Source organism: Sorex fumeus, unplaced genomic scaffold (genome assembly GCF_029834395.1).
Source record: "Sorex fumeus unplaced genomic scaffold, SorFum_2.1 ptg000030l, whole genome shotgun sequence".
NCBI classification, from domain to species: domain Eukaryota; kingdom Metazoa; phylum Chordata; class Mammalia; order Eulipotyphla; family Soricidae; genus Sorex; species Sorex fumeus.
In genome coordinates, this window is record NW_026606087.1 from 21577488 (window position 1) to 21603144 (window position 25657).

At 48.8% G+C, this 25657-nt stretch overlaps 1 protein-coding gene across 3 annotated transcripts in view; it reads right to left on the reverse strand.

Annotated features, from left to right (window-relative positions):
• Window positions 1-25657, reverse strand: part of NARS2 (asparaginyl-tRNA synthetase 2, mitochondrial) — a 149703-nt gene that overhangs the window by 14457 nt on the left and 109589 nt on the right. For 2 of the 3 annotated variants that reach the window (XM_056116053.1, XM_056116051.1), the window contains 4 exons: window positions 24612-24710; window positions 24470-24507; window positions 14299-14365; window positions 12393-12530 (listed from right to left, as the gene is read on the reverse strand). In XM_056116053.1, the coding sequence (XP_055972028.1) occupies window positions 12393-12530; window positions 14299-14365; window positions 24470-24507; window positions 24612-24710 (342 nt within the window). The remainder of the gene's footprint in view (window positions 1-12392; window positions 12531-14298; window positions 14366-24469; window positions 24508-24611; window positions 24711-25657) is intronic. The other variant, XM_056116052.1, reaches the window with a different exon arrangement.

Genomic DNA, 25657 nt, shown 5'->3' on the forward strand with positions numbered 1-25657 from the left:
CCTCCCTGTTCGGTTCCTTACAGGCTGCGAGCAACGATGGAGCACAGTTCCATTGTATCACGGCGAGAAGAATGTTCCACAGGCCGTAGGAAACAAGTCTGTGGTTTTAGCCTCCGTGAGCTTCAGCTGCTGACACAGACACAAACAGCCAGTGGCAGGGGCAGAGGCTCTTCCGGGCTGACAGTGTCAGGGTCAGGATGGGCTACAGGCAGCAGTGAGCTGCCCTGGGACCTCGGAGGGGGACTGCAGCACAGACCTTCGCCTCTGACACAGAATCTAGGATTCGCGCTATCTAAGGGAAGACCTGGCAGTGCCCTTCATCGGAGGGTCCAGCTCCGGCCCAAAGAGATCAGGTGCCAGCCCTCAAATGAGTGTTCTTTCCAAGGCAACTTCACCCTCTGTGGTTTGCTGGACACCCCACTCCTGCTTAATACTTTTTTTTGGATTTATTTGACCAATAGTGAGATAATTTTAGGAATTAGAATATTGCTTGGGCTGAAGCAATAGCACAGCGGGTAGAGCATTTGCCCTGCATGCGGCCGACCCGGGTTCGATTCCTCTGTCCCTCTCAGAGAGCCTGGCGAGCTACCGAGAGTATCCCACCCGCACGGCAGAGCCTGGCAAGCTCCCCATGGCGTATTCGATATGCCAAAACAGTAACAAGTCTCACAATGGAGACGTTACTGGTGCCTGCTCGAGCAAATCGATGAAAAACGGTAGGACAGTGCTACCGTGTGGATCTGTCTTGGCATCTCAGCGGGCACTGCTAGACAGTCACTTTTTCCTAATCACACGAGGCAGGGAGGAGCCGGTGTTTTCTGCATCCATCTTTCTAGCTGAGCATTCCCCATCTGCCTGGGGATGAGGGGAGACTTAGCTCAGTGACGTGGCATTGGCAGGAGCACAGAAAAGAAATGTTAACACGTGCGTGTTTGCTGATGCTCATTTAATTGAAGCCCACGATATGTTTCCTTCAAATCATCAAAAAATTTGGTAATTTACAAGTTGCCTATCATGATGAGGAAAAAAAAAAATCTCAGGCTAGATGAAATCAGAGACTCTTCGAGTGGGTTGGCACCTACATTAACAAGTTTATCCAATGCTCAGATATTATGGAGGGGGAGTGAGGCTCGGAGATTGGAGCAGCTGGTCAAGATCACAAAGTTAACTGGAAAAAGAATTGAGTGTTTTTTTTTTTTTAAGCCACACCCAGCTGTGCTCATACAGGGTGCCAGGATCCCAACCAGGGTCTGCCAAATTTACCTAAGGCAAATGCTGTACCCGCTGTACTACTTCTCTGGCCTTTGGTTCTGGTTTTATAAGCAACAGTGTCAGAGCTCAGAGGCCGCTCCTGGCTCTGTGCTCAGGGATATGGCTTGCAGTGCTTGCGGGACCACGGGTGGTGGGGCCATATGGGACTTGAACCAGGGCTGCAACGACACTCACATACATCAAGTGCCTTAACATTGTACGACCTCTCCGGCCTGAGAATGGGGTCTTACAGCCAGCATTATTGGCTCCAAGTCCAGACGACTTTTTATTATACCACAGTGGATACTTTAATTTCCCCCTCGCTGAGGAGAGGGAGTGGGGTGGGAGGGGAGGGTCAGAGAAAAGAAATGTTAACTCTAAGAACATACCGTTTTACTCTGGTCAAGGGTTGCAGTGTGGGTCAAATATTTCCCTGAACTCGCTTCTGACTCCTATGGGAGGCACGTGTGCGATGCACTTTGTTTATTATTTTAGATCATGTGCTGCCCACTGCGGGCATTCCCGTGGCCCTGCCACAAGTGGGCCTGCCAGCCCTACTCAAGGAAGCACAGAATCTGGTCTTTTTGGTCCAGCGTCTGGTTATCTGTCACTGAAAGAAAACAACCAGGTGTCTAACCAGACACTTTATACAAGTGGGTCAAACAGAAATAGAAGCTGCCAAGGAATCCCTGGTGTCAACTCTGTCTCCTGCACAGTTTCCAGACATGACATTTTTAACACTGAGCTCTGGGATGCTGACCGCCAATGTACCACATCAAGTCCCGTTCCTTTCGAACGCCTTCCGGCCACGAGGCCAGGGGACTGACTCTGAGCAGAGGCCTCCCGGTACCCGGAAGTGCAGTGGGTGTTTGAGGCGCAGTCCTTGAGAGACCCGCCTTTGGAGGAGTCCCGGGAACCCTGTTGTGCTAAGTCACCCACAGGCACTGTCCATTCCTGTACTTTGTCATACTAAAGAACGCGATAAAAATGGAGCAGCAAAGGCGAGAGGCTTAAGTCTCACTTGCTACCTCCTGATACCCAACCGTGTACATTTCCTTCAAACATTCTCTGATTTCATTATCACAACTCCAGAATATACTGTTATTGCCTTTGCGTTGACCGGGAGACTCAGACGCAGAGACAAACCAGGTGTTCGTCCCAGACCACTCAGTGTGTGACCTCAAAAAACGAACCTGCTGGCACTCCCGGTGACCCCGCTGATGTCACTCACGGCATTTTCTGTCCTAGCTGCTGGTGAGTATCCCAGCAGGTCTTTGGAAATCAGATGACTCACACACTACCGGCTGGCTGGTGTCTGAAAGGGTGCTGGCCCAGCTCGTCTGCCTAAGCAACTGACCACTGACCCGCCCGCCGGCTCGGGGACTGCAGGCTTGAGGCCGCTGCGTGACAGAGGGCGGTGCAGGTGGGGCAGGGAGAGAGCCATCCTAATATCAGTGGAGAGAGACAGCTGCCCCAGGGCTCCGAGAAGACAGTGGCAGCTCTGGGTCTGAACCCGGCAGCGTCTAACAGAGGCCCAGGAAGGCTTTCCGGAGGAAGTCAGTGACCGGGCAGAGATGGGAGGCAGGGCTGTCCTGCCTTCTGATGCCTGTGGCAGTGAGCAGGGGAGAATGGCCTCAAGGGTTGCGATGGCTGGAAAGCCCCAGGAGTTCGAGTATCCTGCTCCTTGGTACTTCTAACGGTCCTGCCAGTGATCCCGGGGTGTCATGTGTTCAGGAGTAACAAGTTTGCTGTGAACCAGCAGCTGCTCCCGGACCAGCTGCTGAGAACCACCTGTGGTCTCACAAGCACCGCAAGGCACGTCCCTGAGCACAGTGCCAGGAGTGGCTTTAGATGGGTGTGACCTGACAAACCTAAGCTACCTAAGGAAAGCTTAGCTGGAGCGATAGCACAGCGGGTAGGGCGTTCGCCTTACAAGCGGCCAACCTGGCCGACCCGAGTTCGATTCCTCCGCCCCTCTCGGAGAGCCCGGCAAGCTACCGAGAGTATTCGATATGCCAGACACAGTAACAACAAAGTCTCCAATGGAGACGTTACTGGGCCCGCTCGAGCAAATCGACGATCAACGGGAGGGCCTTTACCTTTACCTTTACCTAAGGAAAGACAAGTGTTATCCTACATGAGCACTGCCAGTATTGCTCATAAAACCAGAACCAAAGGCCAGAGAAGTAGTACAGCGGGTAGGGCATTTGCCTTGCATGTGGCAGACCCAGGTTGGACTCCTGGCATCCTGTATGAGCACAGCTGGGTGTGGCTAAAAAAAAAAAAAACTTGAAAAAATACCAAAACACTCAATTCTTTTTCCAGTTAGCTTTGTGATCTTGACCAGCTGCTTCGATCTCTGAGCCTCACTCCCCATTCCAAGAGATGAAGATCATGGAGGCAAAGACTGTTCTTTTATTTTAGGGAGGGGGGGTGGCTACACCAGTGATGCTCAGGGATCACTCCTGGTGGAACTGGGGGACCCTATGTTGTGCCAGGGATTAAACTGTGGTTGGCTGCATTCCAGGCAAGAGCCATATCCCAGGATTATCTCTCAGGACCTCTCTCTCTTTTTTTATTTTTGGCTTTTTGGGTCACACCCGGCGATGCTCAGGGGTTACTCCTGGCTCTGCACTCAGGAATTACTGTTGGACGTGCTCAGGGGACCCTATGGGATGCCAGGGATTGCATCTGGGATGGCCTCGTGCAAGGAAAATGCCCACTGTACTATCGCTCCAGCCCCTATCACATTAAAAAAAAAAAACAAACACAAATCTGATAACCTCCCCTTAGCACAACTTTTTGGTTCCAATCTCAGAAATAGTTCCATCTCTTGTCAGAGACTGAAATATCTTATCTCGTGTTTACAAATGAAAATCTACTGATACAACTTTATCTTGAACATCTTCTAAGACCTTAATTAGCATTAAAAAGATCATAATTTCAGCACATTATGATAATTAAAAAAATCTTAGTAAACCATCCAACATTTCCAATTTTAAGTATTATGAAAGAAACTTGTTATTTTCTTATTTTCCTTCTGTGATGTGTTTTCTATAAGGATTTTAAAGCTCTTTGAGCTCTTTACCACGTGACATCTTTAAGCTTTTTGTTTGCAGAACCCGAACTACTCTTTTTCCCTTCATGTTGTGTAAAAATGTATGATAAAAACTGATAAACTGATTAATTTTTTTTTTCAGCTTAAAATAGTCAGGGGTTGGAGAGATAGTATAGCAGGCAAGGCACTTGTCCTGCATGCAGCTGACCTGGGTTTGATTCCTCAAACTGCATATAGTTCTCCAAGCTCCACCAAGAGTGATCCCTGAGTACAGAGCCAGGAGTAAGCCCTGAGCACTGCTGGGTGTGGTCCCAAAACAAAACAAAACACAACAAAATCAATAGAACACTTGAAATCACTTCATGCCAGTATGGATTCATATTAATTAATTAATTAATTACTTTTTGGGTCACACCCGGCAATGCACAGGGGTTACTCCTGGCTCTGCACTCAGAAATCACCCCTGGCAGTGCTCAGGGGACCATATGGGATGCTGGGAATTGAATCCGGGTTGGCTGCGTGCAAGGCAAGAGCCCTACTTGCTGTGCTATTGCTCCAGCCCTGATTCATATAAATTTAAGTCCTCCTATTAATGACAATTATGGTTTTTTTTTTTTGGGGGGGGGTCACACCTGGCGATGCTCAGGGGTTACTCCTGGCTCACGCACTCAGGAATTACTCCTGGCGGTGCTTGACCATATGGGATGCTGGGAATCGAACCCGTGTCAGCCATGTTGGCTGCGTGCAAGGCAAACACCCTGGAGCGATAGCACAGTGGGTAGGGCATTTACCTTGCACGCAGCCAACATGGCCAACCCGAGTTCGATTCCTCCGCCCCTCTCGGAGAGCCCGGCAAGCTACCGAGAGTATTCGATATGCCAGACACAGTAACAACAAGTCTCACGATGGAGATGTTACTGGGTCCGCTTGAGCAAATCGATGAACAATGGGAGGACTGTGACAGTGACCTATTAATGAGAGAAATAAATTGTGTACAGCTTTTCTAATAGATAGAAAAGAAACTAAATGATATTGCTAGGGAGCTCCTGAGAGGAGGTGTTTATTCAAAACCAGAGGAGGCATTGATTCAGACTTAAAAACCCTTTCCTTTCCCTTTTCTTCCCTTTGAAACTGCAGGACACCAGAACTTCACACTTGGTTGAAGCGCCAAGAACAGTGAGCGCAGAGCTGGGATTGCAGTTGACAGTAACGTGAGGTGGTGCCGGGGATCAAACTCATGGCCTCACGCATGCAGAGTGGACACTGTCACTGGGCCACACTCCCCCACCCCGGAAAGCTCCTTGGGAGCTAGTCTGGAGTTCTAGAAGGGGTCTTTCAAGCTGTGCTCTGGGGGCCATGAGGTGTGGGGGATTGAAATGGGTCCCTAACATGCTAAAGGGAGCACCCACAGAGCACCACAAGAGAGTGGCATGACAGTCAAGTTGCCCCAAAGTCACTTGGGAGACTTGGGGGATTTCAACTTATTTTTCGAAGAGCAATGGTTTTGAGGAGAATTTCTATTTTCTGGAAGCCCATGATGAAATGGGAGAGAACTGATTCAGGGGAGGGAAGAGTTGATACAGGAAGGCCTATATAAAAGACTGCTAAAGTAGCCCAGGCAAGACTTAACCATGTCTTCATCTATAAGAGGCCAAGTGCAGATGGAGACTGTGATCTGTTCCGGAGCACTGAAATGATGAACTCCTGACAGGAAGTCTGAGGGAGATGGCGATTTCAATAATGACTCAGGTATCTGGCTTCCACAAGGAGATAAATATGAAAATCAACTATGGTGGGAGAAGGCGGAGAAGAGAAGAAAGCATGGGTTGGGTTTTGGTGATGTCAGCCTGAGATGCTTTAGAGACGTAAACGGCAGGAAGACGAGTCTGGCGCTGAGGGGCGAGGTCTAGACGACTGAGACTGACTGACTGACTGACTGACTGACGAGGCTAAGAGTCAACAGAGGGTGTGAGGAGCCAGTGAGGTTACAGGGTGGGGGTTGGGGAGGGCCAGGACTGAACCTTGAGGGATTCTACAACTGACAGGATGAGAAGAAAAGGACGAACCCAGACAGGAGAGTGAAGGGGGGACTCTACAGTTATCTATGAGGGTCAGTGCTGAGAGCACATGGAAAACAGGCTGGGGTTGTTTTTTTGCTCTGGGGCCACTTCCAGTAGTGGTTGGGGGCCACTCCTAGCTTGGTGCTCCACAGTCACTCCCTGGTGGGGCTCAGGGACTAGGCTGGTCTCTGCCTGCTGAGCCTGTACTAGATCCGCTAAGACGCCTCCCTGGCCCTTGGCGGCTATCAGGATTTTCGGTTTCTAAAAAATGTTAATTCAATTTTTATAAGGTTTTCACAATAATTTATTACATTCAATATTCCAACACCAATCCCACCACCATCACACCTTCCCACCTCCATCATTTTGAGTTTTTCCAACCACCATGAAAGCCTGCCCAAGTAGCAGACCCTAAAACATTTATTTCATATTGCTTGTTATAAATAGTCTTTAAAAATAGTCAAAAAAGGATTTCTTGAAGAAAGTATGTGAAGATTGTTGTATCTCACCCTGGAGCCTTTGGGCCCTTGTATACGAGATTACTAACATGCAGTTTCAGGTTGAGCCTTGTGTGCTAATATTTTCTTAATTAAGATTGGTTCCCTTCTACTTTACATCACATCCAATGTGTGCTACTCCTGGTACATCGGTGGTATAAGGTATAAGATTTGAGGCTGGGCACTCCAAGAATTCTAAAGTTTTAAATAAGGTGATACATGGAGTTAAATTTTTAACTGGATGTTGACTTTGGGGTAAGAAGGCATCTCTGAGACTTGTAATTCTCTTCTGAGATTTACTTATGAGTCTCTAGATCTTGGCCATTAATGAACTTACATGGCTCCAGAGGCAGTTCATGGGTGTGACTGGCTGGCTCCCAGAAGAACAGGGAGATGAGTCCCCTGACTCCGTGAGACCCTGGAAATTTCAGTCACAAAACCCACATACCAGAGTTTTTCACAGATTCACTCATGGATAAGGCTTATCTGAGTCTGTGGAGATTGGCTGTGAGCATGGCGGCAACTGGGTTTTGGAGGTTTCCAGCTGCCGGGCCTGTTTGAAGGGTGGAGGACTCACCTGCCCCCCTCCAGGGTTCCCCCGTGGCTGATTTATTGACTACTTAAATGCTATAGAAATCTGGCCCCATGTCCCACAACTGCTAGTGCAATAAGCTCATTCATCAGCCCAGCTTTACAGACTCACTATTAAATCTTGGAAGAGATCAAACAAATTGCAAAAAACTCATGTTACACCAGTCTCCTGGCTGTAACTCTGGGGCACCCTTGGCAGGGGGGAGATGTGGGCTGAGTCCCGTCCCGCCAAGCCCTGGCAGCTGCACTCACACCCCCACAGCTGCCCTTGCCAATGGCCCAATTCTACTCCCTCATGAATAATCTCAGAGATTTCACCAAACTACGGAAGATTACAAATTACCAAAATTTCCAGGAACACAGGCTTTCAGGCTGAGAATTAGGGTTTTCTCGGAGCAGGAATGGACAGCGACAACCCCCCCTCCCCCCCAGACTTCTGCCAGGAAGCCACACCCACACCCCACAAGCACACCCAACGTCCCATCACCATTTTGTTTGTTTCTGGGTCACATCAGGCAGTGCTCAGGGCTTACCCCTGGCTCTGCACTCAGGAATCACTCCTAGCAGTGCCCCAGGGACTATATGGATGCTAAGGATTGAACCCAGGTTGGCTGTGTGCAAGGCAAATGCCCTACCCACTGTCCTAAGGCGTTGGCTCCGTAAACTCATGGCAGTTAAATATTCCGAATCCCTTGAGCACATGGCTGCGAGACACCTCCAAATCCCACAATGCCTCCAAATCGCACAATGCCGACACCCAGTAGGAGCACACCAAATTAGAAAGTAGCACAACAAGCCAGATAAGCTCAATAAACAAAAAAACAACAACACAGAAGGTTCAACTAGCAGCAAAGAGCTCAGGAAACTCTCAATGATTAATGATCCAATTGTAGATGTATATACAATTTTCACAAAAAATTTTTTTAAACTGAAGTATTTTATTTTTTTATTTTTTTGCTTTTTGGGTCACACCCAGCGATGCACAGGGGTTACTCCCGGCTCTGCACTCAGGAGTTACTCCTGGCGGTGCTCAGGGGACCATATGGGATGCTGGGAATCGAACTCGGGTTGGCCGCGTGCAAGGCAAACGCCCTACCGGCTGTGCTATCGCTCCAGCTCCTAACTGAAGTATTTTAGATAATTCCATTAGCCATTTAGTTTTATCAAGCAATATAAAATAAATCATTTTTGTGTCCAATAAAGGGATAGGCATAGGAGGTGAGTGAGAAACTGGGGAGAATGGAGGGAATGCCACACTGGTAGTGGGATTGGTGTGGGAACACTTAATGCCCAAAACAACTGTATTATGTGCTAAAAAAAAAAAGGGGGATACTATAGAAATCCAAAGAAGAATGGCTCAAAGTGGTTGGGTAGCTGAGAGAAGTATTTACAAAGAAGTCTTTACAACATTACATTATTGTGGGGTCAGAGCAGTAGCTGGGTGCGTGGGGCGTCTACCTTGCATGCGACCGATGTGTGGGTTTGATCTTTGGCATCCTGTGTGGTCCCCAGAGCTACCAGGAGTCATCCCTGAGTGCAGAGCCAGGAGTAAGCCCTGTACCACTGCGGTGGCCCCAAAACAAAAACCAAAACCATAAAAAATTTAAATTTTGTCATTGACTACTATTTAAAACATAACCAGAAGTAAAGTTGATAGGTAATATTTCCATTTTATTTAGACATTCAGACGAGCAGTTTGCCTGACATGTTATTAATAAGCTACTGATAATCCCGAATGAGTGAAAAACTAGCTGGCTCTCCATTAATGTGACATATTTTGTTTTCACAAATAAAGGCCAAAACGGAAGGAGTGAAAAGTGCTCAGTGGGGGAAATTAGGTGAATGAAGGGCATGTGCGTGGGGCCAGCTGGGAACGTGTAAACATGGGGGGTGGGGCGGGGGCGGGGGTTGGGGGGAAGTAGGGCAGGACCCCGGCCTAATGGAGGCACAACCAGAATTCCTCTGGTTGCACTTTCCCATGGCCAACCGGTAGGCCAATTCACTTTTCTTTATTTCTTTTAGGGATTTTGGGCACCCCCCACCCCCGGGCCCTCAGGAGAGACCTCGGGGCCCTGACATTCCTTGATGGAACAAGGCCAGTGATCTACTCACTGGGTTGCTTGCTGACTTCGGATAATGCGGCATGAGAGGTCACTGTCACTGTCACTGTCCTCCCGTTGTTCATTGATTTTCTCAAGCGGGCCGAGTAACGTCTCCATCGTGAGACTTTGTTGTTACTGTGTCTGGCATATCGAATACATCACGGGGAGCTTGCCAGGCTCTGCCGTGCGGGCGAGATACCCTTGGTAGCTTGCCGGGCTGCCCAAGAGGGGCTGAGGAATCGAACTCGGGTTGGCCATGTTGGCTGTGTGCAAGGCAAACGCCCTACCGCTGTGCTATCGCTCCAGCCCAACCATGAGAGGTGCCATGAGTTAAACAAGGCTGAAATATAATTCTGTGTTATCTGTGACTGTGAGTTGGCATACCACACATACTTCAGAGCTTCGGGGACCCAAGCACAAATCCCATCTCTCTCACACCCTGTGTGGCTTTGAGGAATATAATCAGTCTCTTTTGTACCCAGTTTTCATCTGTAAAAGGAAAGGAACTTAGCGCTTTTAAAAAGATGGACTTAGGGTTTCGAGCAGGGAGAGGACGGCCTGATTCATAGGAATCTACCAGATGGGAGCGAACAGTCAGCAATACTACGGAGGAAAACATGAAGGAGGGACAGAGAGGAAGGACAGCCAGGAGGTGCTTCCCTTGCATGTGGTCAACTAGGGTTCTGTCCCCAGCACCGCATATGGCCCCATAAGCACTGCCAGGTATGGCCCCACATCAAAAACAACAAAGAGGAGACATATCCTCAGAGAGGGCTGGATTTTCTTCATTTGTAAACACGAGGGCTGGAGCGATAGCACAGCGGTAGGGCGTTCGCCTTGCACGCAGCCAGCATGGCCGACCCGAGTTCGATTCCTCCGCCCTTCTCGGAGAGCCCGGCAAGCTACCGAGAGTATCTCGCCCGCACGGCAGAGCCTGGCAAGCTCCCCGTGACGTATTCGATATGCCAGACACAGTAACAACAAAGTCTCCAATGGAGACGTTACTGGGCCCGCTCGAGCAAATCGATGATCAATGGGAGGGCCTTTACTTTTTACTTTTATCCTCAGAGAGAACGCTGCAGCTCTGCATACCTTAAGCGAGGATGTTTGACTGCAGGCCCCTTCCCGACCAACTTTTTTCTTTTGGACTGGGATTTATCTTCAGGCAAGTGAAAAAGCACCAAAAAAAAGTTTTGCTTTGGGGGTGGGGGGCGGAAATAAACAGGTTAGAGCACTTGCTTTGCATGCAGGAGACCTGGGTTCAATCCCCAGTACCTTGTAAGATTCTGTGAGCACTGCCACTGCCAGGAGTGGTGACCCCTGGGCACAGAGCTCAGAGTAATTCCTGAGCACCACTGGGTGTGGGTCATACTCCCTCCCCTGCACTGCCCTAACCCCCACAAAATAGGTTTTGCTCCTGAACCTTTTTGAGACATAAACATATTTGCTCTTGTAAATGTTTACAATTGACCACGTTAAATACACAGGAACTGAAGTTCAGGACCTGAGAGACAGTACAGTGGGTAGAAGGCTTGCCTTACACGCAGCCACCCGGATTCAATCTCCGACAGACATCCCATAGGGTTCCCTGAGCATTCCAGGAGTAATTCCTGAGCACAGAGCCAGGAGTAGCCTCTGAGCATCACTGGGTGTGGGCCCCCAAACAGAAACAAACATTCTTTCTGATGCTCCTACCAGTACTGCATGGGAGAGCAGGGCTGGGGGAGGCGGCCCAGCACTGAGGCCTGCCTGCGTGAGGCCCTGCGTGCATCTGGCCCCTGGCACCACACACACTCCTTCATTCTGGGCTGGAGAAAGGGCTCAGTGGCCGAGTACAGGCTTGGCACTCAAGAGGTGTGGCTAGTCCCAGCCCCACATGGTCCCTGAGCACTCAGGGAGTGACCTGCAGGCACGGACCCTGGTGTGACCCCCAAAACCATGAGGACAAAAAAGAAAAGACGAGAAAAGAAAGCAGGCCGGTGGGAGCAGAGAGACAGCACAGCGGGGAGGGCCTTTGCCCTGCACGCAGCCGAACTGGATCCCCTGCGCCCCATGTAGTCCCCTAATCCCTGAGCACAGAGCCAGGAGTAAGCCCCAAGAACGGCCAGCTGTGACCCCAAAATAAGAAAAAAAAACAAACAGAAAAGGAAGCAGTTTGGAATTGCTAAGTGTGGGGTGAAAGAAGGCTCCGAGTGCCGAGGGGAGAAACGCCAGAGAGACCGAGTGAGGCCACCCCCAGCCCCAGCCTCACTGCAGCCAAGTTGGCCTGCGGGACTCACTCAGCCCAGGGTAACCCCCCGACCCCCACCTAGCCCTCAGCACCTCGCGCCAGTGTCTGAACGCACAGCGGACTCAGCAGGCAACAGAGCTCCAAGCCAGGTCACCCTCCCCCTCCCTCCTCTCCTTTCCTTTCCTTTTTCTTGTGGTAGTCGGGGAACAAGCAACACCCGGCAGTGCTCTGGGGCTACTCCTGGCTGCGTATCGGGGTGGCCTGGGTAGTACTCGGGAACCCTATGCAGTGGAGGGGATCGAGCCGGGGGCCAGCTGCTCTGCAAGGCAAATGCTGTAACTCCTGGACTATCTCTACCACCCACAGGCGGGATGACTGAAAACTTTTTCCACTTGTAACCTCTTTTGGTTGAGAAATTTTCATGTTTTGGAGACATTCTTATATGACACTTTATCTGAGGAGATGAGTGAGTGATGGACAGATCCACCGTCAGGCAATTTCCCGGGAAGAAGAGACACCGAAAACGCACACGAAACCCAAATCCAGGGAAAGCCCAAGGCCACGCGCGGAGCCTGGCGCCTGGGGCATTCTGCCTCTGCTTACCGTGGGGGGCGGGCCGTCGCCGTTGTCCCTCATGTAGAACGGCTTGAGCGTGAGCGGATAGTTGACCACGAAGACGGGCACGTTGCCACAGTGCTTCACCAGGTACTTCTCGTGCTCTGTGTGCAGGTCGGCGCCCCACTGTGATGAGACGGAACCGGTCAGCGGGGGCAGGAGGCCGGGAGAGAGCACAGGAAGACGGCTGTGTTAGCAGGGCCCAGGCCAATGCCAGGAGCCTCCTGCCCCCAGGGTCAGCTGCTGTGGCTGCACTGATGAGGCGACTGGACAAAGACGTGCCCAGGAGGGACACTGGCCACTTTCACCCCTAATCCAGGAGGCCTCGGGCACGACCTGGCTGAGCAGCTCAAGGGTTGGGTGTCTGTAGTGGGTTCTGGGCCCCGCCAGGTGTGCTTCTGCTGACACAGTACCTGCCGTCCTGGGTGCCCTGGCTGTGCCTCAGACTCTCTGATCTACCCGCAGGGGCCAGGGGTCTTGATTTCCAGCCCTGGCTGAGTGGCACAGAATGGCAAAGCGGGGGGTGACACAGGAGTTAAGAGTCTCTAGTTTCAACTTTTAAAAATGTTTCTTTTTTGTCTGTTTTGGGCCCACATGTGGTGGTGGGCTCAGAGCTTCCTCGTGGTTCTGTGCTCAGAGATCACTCCTGTGGGTGGGGTGAGCTTGGGTGACCGTCTGTGGACTGACCATGGGTTGACTGAGCATGCAAGGCAAGGTATCTTACCTGTTGGACTGTATTTTCAGACTCCTTCCACTCTTAAAAACAAAAACAAAAGCATCCAAAGATCTGGAAGGGTGAAAGCTGAAATTTGGCCAACGGCAAATGGAGCCTCCCAGTGCCCATGTCAGAAGGCAGCATTAGCAGATGAATAATAGCCACGGGAAAACAGACCCCTCTCTCCACAGTGTATAAGAACCGACTGTGCAGAGTCACAGGTTCATTAATCTGCCCGATGCGTCGTCCACAGTGGCCGCCCCACCCACAGCTCAGGGAAATGAGATGATGAAAGATAGTATTTCTAATTCTGAGTCTATCTCGGGCGAGATGGCTTCTCTCTGTGAATGATTTTTTAATAAAAGAGTCAACTCACATATCAGATGCTCCTTGATGAATATTTAATGGCCCTGTTCATTTATTTATTCATCAAATACAAAAGTGCCCACTGAATTCCAGGTACCATGCTAGGGACTGGGTAGGGCGGTAAAGAAAGGGATTCTCTGGGCAGGAGAAAATCGGTAAATGAACGAACCATCATAAAAACCGGCAGGAGGAGCCGGGGAGAATATTGCAGGCAGGGTGCTTTGCCTTGAATGCTGCTGACTGCCATCCCATATGATTCCCCCCCGAGCACCGCCAGGAGTAATTCCTGAGTGCAGAGCCAGGAGTAATCCCTGAGCATCGCCGGGTGTGGCCACAAACCAAAAACAAGCAAATGGACAGTCCAGAAAGGAAGCAGCAGTGTGCTGATCTTTCCGTGTGGATGCAGGGGCTCCCGGGATCCTCCTGACTTTTCCTGGCTTTACCAGCCGTGGCCCTGGGGCGCAGGGCTCAGCCTGCTCTCAGGCCCGGAGGTGTGCGGGCACGCAGGGGCGGGGAAAACACGCGGGACCTCCACGGAGAGACCACGGCCCCAGCCCTCTCCCAGCTCAATCAGGAGACTCGGAACTCGCTGTGGATCTCCCTCTCTCTCTCACTGGAAACAGAAGACAGCGCTCTATTTTACACTCTATCTCTGTCCTAAATATTTCAACAAGGTTCAGTGAGCAAACCCAAACCAGCTTCACTGGGCAACACGTATGGATACACTGCTGGCCTGGTAAGACTGAGCACCTTAAAGGGTTCCCCGCGAAATAAGGCAGCTGGGAAGTGTTGGCGTGTGTGTGAAGAGTATACCTCGGGGGGGAAGGTGAAGTTCTGGGACGCCCGCTTCAAGATCTCCACTGCTTCTGTGTAAGAAATGCTGGCGAGAAAGAGAGTCAGAGCAGAGAATGGTCAGAACAACGAGGCTGTCGTTAATCTTTCCGGCAATTAATTAGAAAAAGGTCTATCTCCATTTAGTCCGTGGGGTCACAGTTGGACACTAACTGATTGCCAATAACCAGAAATTAATGCTGGTCTAATCCTACGAGAATCTGACCATTCATAAAGAGGGCGGCCATTCAATCACTCCATTGCTGTATGACCCGCGATGTACTCAGAAGAGCTAGTTACTTAAATAAGCACAGATTTCCCCCCTAATTCATGCCATGGCACTGTCCTCATAAAAGCTATGAAATACTGAGGCTGAAAGGGCAAAACTATCTCCTGAAGTTATAGTCCATCCATCCATCTATTCCTCTCTCCTTCCCTTCATCCACAAAAATACTGTGTCTTAGACTGTTTTCACTATATCACCAATACCATGGTGACGTATAGGTGACGGTATCGGTGATGTAATAAGTAAAAATAAAGGCCCTGCCTTTGTTGTGTGTGTGTGTGGGGGGGTGGGGGCAGGGGAAGGAGGGAGGGAGAGGGAGGGAGAGAGATAGATAGAGAGAGAGAGAGACAGAGACAGAGAGACAGAGAGAGAGACAGAGAGAGTGAGAGAGAGAGAGGTAGAGGTAAAGATAGGGAACAGAGAGAGGAAAAAAAAACCAGAAAATAATGCTGCTGAAGCCACTGGGCTTTAGATAACAGAGGCCAGAAGACAGACTCCATCGGGGCTGCCAGGGTGCCACCAATGGTGCTTGGGGAGTGGCCATGTGCAGGCAGAGATTCAATCCAGGGTCTGAAACACGCTGTACGTGTGCTTGCCGCCTGAGCTGTGTCTCTACTCCTGGATGCAATTTTTATTTCATTAGTTCATTTATTTTTTGATATTTGCCCTCTCTCCTCCGAAGGTGCTCAGGGGTTACTCCTACACTCAGGGATCACTCCTGGAGGGATTCAGGGGACCATATGGGATGCCGGGGATTGAACACAGGTCAGCCATGTGCAAGGCCCTACCTGTTCGTTGTATCATTGCCTGGGCCCTGGGATGCTATTTTAGATAAGACGACCATGAAAGGCCTCACTGAGTTGGCAATATTTGAACAGATACTCGCACCAAGTAAAGGTAATGGTTACCTAAGTATCTGACACAGAGGGAGCTAAGGAGGTGTAGGAATTCTTGGAAAAAGAAGTAGGCTGATCCCTAGAATGAGGAGCCACCTTCGAGGAAAAAGGCGTGGGCAGAAAGTGAGCAGGAGCTTGGCTCATTCAAGAAAACAGCCAGCGGGGCTGGAGCAATAGTACATTCGACACTGGACTTGAGCGGGATCATCACAGGTTCGATCTCTGGCATCCCATACGGTCCTCCTGTGTACTGCCAGGCGTTATTCCTGAGCACAGATCTAGGAGTGACCCCTGAGCACCACTGGGTGACCCAAAAACTACCAGTATGACTGTGGCAGGCTGAGCAGAGGGAAGAATGTCGGAGAAAGACAGAGGAAACTGTGTTTCAGGACAAGGAAGAGCTTTTTAGCACATTCTGTGCATTTTCAGACTGTTTAAGAAAAGTAATGCTGGTTGGTTACCCCCGGAAGCAAGCCTTTTGCCTAGAGCATGGCGTGCGCGCGCACACATACACACACACACAATCTTCAACACCTATGAATACAGATTAAAAAAACAAAACCAAAACGTGTGTTTCCCTCTGCCTTCCTTCCATCCCTAAGCCCTGTCCTCACAGGCTGGCTGCAGGCACAGGGTTACATACACAACAGAATTAACTTCCATTTCCTTTCCCCCCTGGATTACAGATGACAACCATAGTATACACAAACACTCATTTTTTATTGGGGAGGGGGAAGTTGAGCCACATGTGGTGGTACTCAGGGATTCACTCCAGGAGGACCTGGAGGACCCCCCGATGTGGTGCTGGGGATCAAACTGGGGGACTTGGTCGAGCCCCAGGTAAGACCCCCGATCCTTATACTGTCTCTCTGACTCAAAGATTCATTTTCTCTCCTGTTTTCCACCACACCCAGCAGTACTCAGGGGACCAGGCAGTGCCGGGGATGGAACCCGGGTTTCCTGCATTTTGAAGCATGTGCTCAGCTCACTGAGGTCTCTCTCCAGATCTCCATTTTTTTCCTTTTAGAATATTTGTAACACTCTATAAAACACTTTGCAGATCTGTGGATATCAGTCTGAGTTTCTGGTTTTGGGTCACACCAAGGGATACCCACGAATTAATCCTGGCTTTGCACTCAAGGATCATCGCCTGGGTTCAGTATGGGATGCTGGGGTGGGGTGGGGGGGGTACATGCGTCCTGCCCACTGAACTATTGTCCTCAGAATAATTTCTAAGGTGAGACCAGTGCGGGCCAGAGCTCAGAGGCTGGGGTTTGGCCCCCACCACCCAAGAAATCACGGTGGCATTGTCAGGAGGGGTAAACCTGGGGGAGTGCCCTCCAGCAGTGCTCGGGGGCTCTCAGGCCCTCCTGGGGAGATTTGGACGCCTGGGCTGGCCTGATGAGCCCATGATGGGCCTGGCCGTGAGTGCCACTAGCCTCTGGCCATGCCAGGGCTTAGCAGGGCGACCTGATCCCCGTTCAGGGGCGGTGAGAGCCCTGCCTGGGTGTGCTCTGAGGGACATATGGTGCGGGCACTGTGTGGACACACATGACAGGTGTATGTCCAGTCCTCCGAGTCATTTCCCTTTTCAGTAACGATTTTACACGAGCATTTTACAGAAGGGAAACTGAAGGGAGGGTCAGTAACTTGCCAAAAAATCACATAAGTAGGGAGTGGGACCTGCTGTGGTGACTCGCTCCACAGTTCAAGCTTTCAGTGGGTCATACAATGGCCAACCCACCTCCTTACAGGCGCTTAACCAGAGACAGACCACGCGGGGGACGGGGGCATGAACATGGGCTCTGAGCTGCCACTGATTTGCCTAGAAAATCACTTCACCGTGAGGGCTTCATTTAAAATCTCTGTAAGGAACTACACAAACACAAAAACACAAAGTATTTGCATTTATAAAGTAAGGAGACCGAAGGACAGGATCTGAGCTCTTTTCTGCTTAGACATTTTATTGCTCTGACATTCTGTTACCCTGTGTGAGGAACATCACCATCACGTTATTAAGGAAAAATAAAAAAAATATATATGTCTCTTACTTCTACACATCTTCTCTTGGTTATCCTAAATCTTCACCCCCACCCCCCAAGCCCCAGGCTTAGCCTGGAGCCAAATTTTCAAGTTCAAATTACAGTTCTGATACAAGACACGTTTAATGGTGCGGGCCAACTCTCCCTACTAATTTTTCTTGATATGCATGAGCAATAATATCTCTTCTTCCCAGAAAGAGCTTCTAAAATGCTGAGGAAAAGACAATACAGTCCCAAACTCCTGTCACAGAGTAAACGCCTCACTGCTGAACGTGAAGAAAACGATGGGAAAGCAGGTCGAATAAGATGGCAAAGCGAGAATTTGGACAATTATCAGCATTTTTTTTTTGTTTGCCCCAAATTCACAGGATAGATGTCAAAACAGGAAATGAAAAGCACTATCAAAAAAAAAAAAAAGAAAACTAATCCCAATAATATGAAAGAAATTCTAGTTCTGCTTGATAAAGTTAAAAATTCAACTATGTAAGTACTTTAAATAACATGTTTTCCTAGGAAACCATTACCGAGCAGGTGTTCTCTCACGGCTGCTTGAATCTCTGGTTTCCAAGGCTGCCGGCCATCCTCCTCCTCCCCTTCCCCGTAACCCCCCTCCTCCATCCTGTGCTCCCCAGTCAGGCTCCAGCCCTCAGACCCGTGTGTCAGTCGCACTCAGAAAGATTCATGTCTCGCTCCTAGAACTTCTCTTGTCTAGTGAAGGCAACAGTTCACTAGCATTTATAATAGTCACAAAGCATTTGTAATATTAACTGATGTACTGCTTAAAAGAATAGTTATTGATCTTTCTAATAACATGAGAAATAGTATCACTTAGAGATGAAGAAAAGGAAGCTCAGACAGGGCAAAGATGTACTATTAATCAAATGCATGGTTATTGTTATTCCTGCTGACATTCATCTATTCATCTTTTCCCTCTAGACTGAAAAAAATTTTTTTTCAGGGGTGTGTGTTGGTGGGGGTGGGGGTCAGCCATATCTGGTTGTGTTTAAGGCATGCTCCTGGCTCTGTGCTCAGGGGTCACCCCTGATGGTGCTTGGGGGGAACCCTAGGAGGGTTCAAATCTCTTACTTCTACACATCTTCTCTTGGTTATCCAAATCTCAAATCAGGGTCAGCTGCATGCAAGGTAAGTACTAACGCACTTTTTTCTCTGGTCTCAGATTTGAAATTCTGTAACAGACCCAGTCAACGCCAATCTGTCTATTGAATCCTCACTGTCTCGTACAGGCCTAACTCAAAAGAGATAGTCGATGAGTCTTCACTGGAAAACATCCATTCATTCAGAAAGGACTAACAGGTGGTGAGCCCGGATTAGAATCCAGGTCTTCTCAACCACGGCTCCCTCTACTGCGAGTGTAACGTAAAGGGAGAGAAGAGTCAGGAGGAAAACCAAGGGAGAGGGCAGCTTAAAGAGCAGCCCGCTGCCATGGCGACCCAAATCTCATCTATCCATTCACTCTGGCGTTCAACAAATATTTGCTGAGTTCCTGTTCGAGGCAATGTGCTAAGCACTGAGGATACAGGAGTAGACAGAACAAATACAGCTCTGACGTCACGGAGGTCAGCAGCACTAGGCAAATAACCATGTCTGTCAACTCAGACCGCAGCCGTGCTCGGTGCTTCGTGGGGCGAATGCTGGTGGACGCAGTGACCAACACGGCACAGTCCGCAGGCCACGACCCAGGCTGAGGATTGTGGAGACACGGACTCCCCCCGGAGGGGTCAGGGCCATGGAAAGCCCGTGAAAACAGTGGGCGCGCCACAGTGGCACCCGCACTAACCCCAGGGCCCTTTCAAGGACAAGGATGCGGGGCTGAGGCCAAACTCTCCCAGGGCCACGGAGACACTTCAGGGGCAGAGCGTGTGCCTGGCACCTGAGTACTGTCCCTGGCATAGCAGGCACCCCTCAAACGGTCAGACCTACACTCCTGGACCAAGAACCACTGGGAGTGGCGCTGGGCCCCTGAGCCTCACGTCTGAGCTCTAATATCAGGCAAATGTGAGTGTCAATCCCACGCAACATCCACTCACCTAATTCTGACTCCTCATTATAGAACAGGGACTGCTACACCCAGCGTGGGGGAACCCTTTTCCTTTCTTTCCTATCATGAATCCTGATCTTTCAATAGGAATTGGATGACTTCTCTTTAAAGTCACACAGATCTGGGGCTGGAGCAATAGCACAGCAGGTAGGGCATTTGCCTTGCACGCGGCCCATCTGGGTTCGATTCCCAGCATCCCATATGGTCCCCCAAGCAACCGCCAGGAGTAATTCCTGAGTGCAGAACCAGGAGTAACTCCTGAGCATCACTGGTTGTGACCCAAAAACAAAAACAACAACAAAAAAATACAGACAGATCTCCTCTTGAATTTTCATTCCAAGGGACAGATTCCTTGGGATGCCCAAATTGCTTTTCTTCTTATCGACTTAACCTACCTAGTCTATGCTTATGTTTATACCCAGAATTGTCCTCTGAGCATCAGTTTACTGAGATCTGTACACTCAATCTGCCTACCCAGCGTCTTTCACTGGGTGCCCCAAACGTGTCACGCTTTCGCCCTACCTACTGGGAGAAAACATTTGCACACAACACAGCAAGATCTATAAAGCACTCACACAGCTCAGCAACCAAAAATCCAACAACCCCATTCACAAATAGGGCGTGGAGAGGAACAGACACTTCCCCAAAAGTGCTCATCATGGCTCATGATTCAGGAAATGCAGATCAAAACAAGACTGAGATATCATCTCACACCAATGAGAATGGCAGATATTTAAAACAAAACAAAACAGCCAATGTTGGTGGGGCTGTGGTGAGAAAGAACTCTCTTCCCATGCTTTGGAGAATGCCATCTGGTTTAGCCCTTATGGAAAGCAATATGGAGATCTATCCAGAAAATAGGAATAGAACCATACCATACAACCCAGTAACACCACATCTTGGCCTCTATCCCCAAAGCACAAAAACATTAATTCAAAAGGATATATGCACACATTGATGGTCATTGTTGCACACTTAGTACAATAGCCAAGATATAGCAACGACCCAAAGGCCCAATTATAGAAGAGTCGGTCAAGTAGTTGTAATATATATACAGAGTAGAATACTATGCAGCTCCAAGAAAGGATAGAATCATGAAATGTGCCTTGACATGGATGGAACTAGAGGGTATCACGGGAGAAAAGTCAGTCAAAAAATAGAAAAAGGGATAGATACCGAATGATCTCACTCATATGCGGGACCTAAAGAAGTAAAGCAAGGTAGTGACAAAGGACCAAAGGCAACAAAATTAAGTTTGGGGAGTTGGAAAGGGAGGGGTGATGAGGTCCTCAGGCTGAGAGGTGGGGACACCGGTAATGGTTATGGTGCTGGAATTAGATTCATGGAAGACCGCCAATAACAGTATTATAAATCATAGAACCTTCATCAATAAACTCAATTAAAAAAATAAAATATATATACAAAATTTTTTTTTCAAAAAAAGCATCTTAATATTTTTTCTTTCTTTTCTTTGTGTGTATTTTGTTTTATAAAGCCAAGAATTGAACCTGGGGCCTCACACATGATAGGCAAGTGATCTACTGCTAAGTCACTCCCCGCCCAAGTGTCTCGACCAAGGATGCTGCTGACTCCAATATCATCTCCTCCATCGACTCAGAGGGTCCCAGAGTCCCCTATCCGTCTGGGGCTTTCCCAAGACAAAGGCCTGGCTCAACCGTAAGGTCACTCTAGATACTTCACTCACTCTGTCTTGTCAGCTGCTATTGGTATTACTTCCAAATACATCCAGACTACAAAGATTTACTTCCTGCTCTGCCATCCCTCTGGTCTGCAATGGGTAATTTTATTTGTCAAATTGGCTGCATTATGGGACTCACATATTTGGTGAAATTCAGGATGTTACTGTAAAGTTTTGTTTTGTGTTGTTTTGTTTTGGCAGTGTTGGGGATGGAGTCTCCATCAAGGTATTTTCTGAATGAAGATAACATTTAAATAGTGGACTTGCCTGAAGCAGATCTCCTACATCATGTGTGTGGGCTATTCTTAGTGGACAGGGAGGCCTGACTGGAACCAAGAGAGACAACCCCAAGGAAAAGTAGGTTTTGGACTCGCACCACGACTGTCCCGGGCCTCCGGCCTACCAGACTCCCCACCTGAAGGTTCTTTCTTTTTTGTGTGTGTGCTACATCCAGTGATGGGCGGGGATCACTCCTGGTGAGATTCAGGGGACCATAGGAAGTGCTGGGAATTAAACCCGGTTTGGCCAGGTGCAAGGTAAATGCCTTATTGCTGTAATATCTCTCTGCTGCTTCCCCACGATCCAATTTTGAATTTACCAAGTTCGACAATGGTGTGAGTGAATTCCTTCAGACGAATCTTGAGCTGCATATACACATCTCGCGGGTTGTCTTTCTGTGGAGAATCGTGACTGCACCATTCACAGCGATTCTGTTAAGTCCAGTTCTGGGCTAGTCCGCACCGTGTGTGGAGAACCTCAAGGGCGTTCCCACTTCTGCCAAGCAGAACCCCCGAGTCCTCAGTAGCCTAAAGGCCTCCTGCGATTTCCGAACCCTCTCTCCGGCCTTACTTTATCTTCTATTATCCTCCTCTCTTATTCACCCTTCACACCCAAACAGCCTCCTCCCCTAGCCCCTCTCCCCTTCCTTCCTCCCTCCCTCCCTCCTCTGGCCTGGGAGAAGTTTGGATCCCTATATGCAAGGTGAATACTCCAGCTCTGAGCCTCCCCCTGGCCCTGGGCTACTCTTTCCTCGCATACCCGTATAGCTACGGGTTGTTGTAAAGAAAGCTTGTTGCCTTCTTTAGATCATAACTCAACAATCACCCCAGTGAAGCTCCAAGGGCCTTGTGTGTACGAGGCCCTGAGTTTGCTCCCTGGCCTCTCCAGGACTGTCCTGAGGTTGTGTCACTGGCCCCTGAGCAACCCCTGGGTGCTCCCCTCCCCGGACCCCAATCACCTCAGCGAGATCCTCTTTGCATACTATCTGGAGTTTCTACCTCCTCGTTCTTTTTGTTTGTTTCTGGGTCACAACAGGGCTCACTTCTGGCTCCGCTCAGGGATCCCTCCGGGAAGTGCTTCGAGGACCATTACAGGATGCTGGGAACTGAAGCTGGGCCAGCGGCATGCAAGGGCGGTGTGGTACTATGGCTCTGCAGCTATCTTCTCATTTCTGTTTTTTTCTAATGCCCCCACCCCCCGGTAGTAATTATTCTAATCGACATTATGTTGGACTTCTTTAGTGGCTAGTGTTACTTGGTTTGGTATGCGCTCGGTGGAAGCTGGCTGTTTCAGCCACTCTCTTCACTCCTATAAGGCACTTTATAGGTTCTGGACCATGCCTTCCAATGGTAAGCGTTTAACATACATTTGAGTGAAAATGGAAAGAAAATTCTCAACAGCCTTCTCTAGCACTACTTTGTATTTGATTCTCGGTTACACAGTTCCTGTCTTCCTCTTTTCTTCTTTGTTGTTGATTTTTTGGGTCACACACAGTGGTGCTCGGAGACCCCTCCCGGTGCTCAAAGGAGCACCTGTGAAGTGAGGATTGTACCTGGCTTTACCTGCTGTACTATCCATCACCACCTCCTACTTTTGTGGTACCTTTCCCATCTCTGATTCCAGGTTGGTGCCTTACAGTTTGACCAGGCTCAAGAAGTCATCACTTCCTTTTTCTGCAGCCTGAGGTCTGGGCTGTTGGTCACAGTTCTCTCATGAGACAACTCTGACAAGTTTTCATTTCCCTTCTCAAAGACAAGTTGATTTTTCTATTCTCTTCGAGCAAAAACTCTCTAAATCTAAAGATGACAAGTGAAGAATGATACCAACTTAAGCTCCAAAGTTTTGTTTCCTAGTATTTGAGTATCAATCTTACTTTATATAAACACCACAGACACACTGAATTCTAAGTCTTATAAGTTGTTTGTGCTTGCTAACTGTTCTTCCACGTCAAGTGTGCATTTATTTGGTAATAAGTTATGAAAGAAATCAGCCAACTCATTAATATGGCTGGTGGAACAAACCAGTCCAATATGAAGTACTACTGAATAGGATTTTAAGAAATAAGGCAATAATGTACATGTTATTAAGAATCAGGGGTCTATCTTTAATTTTTAATTTTTTTCCTTTTTGGCTCATACCCAGTGATGCTCAGGGGGTTACTCCTAGCTCTGCACTCAGGAATTACTCCTGGCGGTGCTTGGGAGACCATATGGGATGTTGGGGATCAAACTTGGGTTGGCTGCATGCAAGGCAAATGCCCTAGCTGCTGTACTAATGCTCTGGCCCCTATATTTTTTTAAAGAGTAGAATACAACCAATTTAGAATATATTACCAAATATTAGCAAGTGAAGATGAAAAGAAAAAGACAGGGATCAGATGACACAGGCCAGTGGGTAAGGCCCTTGCCCTATCTGATCGAGATTTGATCCCTGGCACTGAATATGGTCCTCTGAACACTGCCAGGAGTAGTTCTTGATCAGGGAGCCAGGAGTGAGCCCTGAGCAGACAGGTGTGACCCAATGCTCCTCACCTCCACCAAAAAGAAAACACAGAGGATGGAAAGAAAAAAAATTGAAGAACAGACAAAACAAGCATAAATTTGGTCCACTTTTTAACCAAGCTGCATTTCGCTCACAAAAGCATTAGTTTGAATTGCAATAATGCATTCAATAATTACTATGCTTATTTATCTTGCTATGATTTCCTCACGAATATAATTATCGGCTATGAATCCGACACGAGAGCTATTATGATAATGAGAACATCAGGTGCCTACCTCAACTCCGAGGAGTGTGATATGCAAACACTGTCTAAACACTTCTTAATGCAGCATGAGAAACAGGGTAGAATATGACTTAAGTTTAGGGATGGTATAAAGGACGTGTACTTACATTAAAAAGTTGTTTTTAAGCATATGTTCTAATCTGTCCTTGGTAAGAAGAGAGAAAAAAAAAGTCACCGAATGTAATTGTATTTACTTTACATCATTAGTGTATTCATATGGCACTAGGCCTTATCCATAAAACAAATTACCTTTTGGCCAGGAGCTATGAACCTGTGGCAGAGCTCGACATCCTCCGGGCAGTTGGAGAGAACTGTCATTGTCGTGGTCTTGAAAAGTCCCTCCATGACCTAAGAGAAACCACAGAATTGCCTGACGAGCAGCTCTTTCCAGGGAAAACCTGGGCAGGGTCCCACCCAGGCACCCTCCAGGACCCCAGCAGCTAGGAACCCCCTGCAGCTCTTAGTCCTGGAGTGCAGGTTCCCAGGCTGATGAGCGGTGGCATCCCCACTCTGCCTCAGAGAGGGCATCCGTGTCTTGTGTTGGCAGCTTCAATCCTACAGTGAAATGGAATGTCGGGGCCAGAGAGAGAAGGCAGAGGGTAAGCGTGCATGTCTTGGTGTGTGAGGCCCTGGGTGGGATCCCCCTCACTGCGAGCGAGCACTGGAGGGTGGGGCTCAGCTCTACCCAGCTTGTGCAGTGCCTTATCCCAGGAACTGTCTGCACCTGAAACCATCAGAGCCACACTACCTGGCATCACTGGGCCTGGCTCCAGACCCTTAGGTCAGGGGAGGCCCCCGTTAGAGAACCTTTTAAAGGAACAACACACGGACAGTTCAGAGTGACTGGTGCCAGTGTACCGTGTCAATACCATGTCAACACCGTGTCAACTTGGACAGTCAAGAAAATAATAGTTCCTCATTTATATCACTATGAGATTAAAATTAACCACCTACAATAAGAGAAAGCTGAATTTGTAGCTCAAAGCACAAGGCAAACATCAACTGCTGTGGAATCACCAAAAAGTACCCATTAACTCACAGGCAAATGAAAATGAGATTCCCCCCTGCACCAACCAAACCCCCCCCCCCCCCTTTTGGTTGTATTTTTTGGACCATGCCCCAGGGTGCTCATGTTCTGGTGCTGTGCTTGGGGGACCGTACGTGGAGCTGTAGATTGAACCTGGGTCTGAGGTGCAAGGCAAATGCCCTACCTGCTATTCTACTATTGAAGTCCTGAAAGTGAACTTTAAAATCAGAGAAGCAAAAATAAAGTACTAAATACCTACACTCTTGCT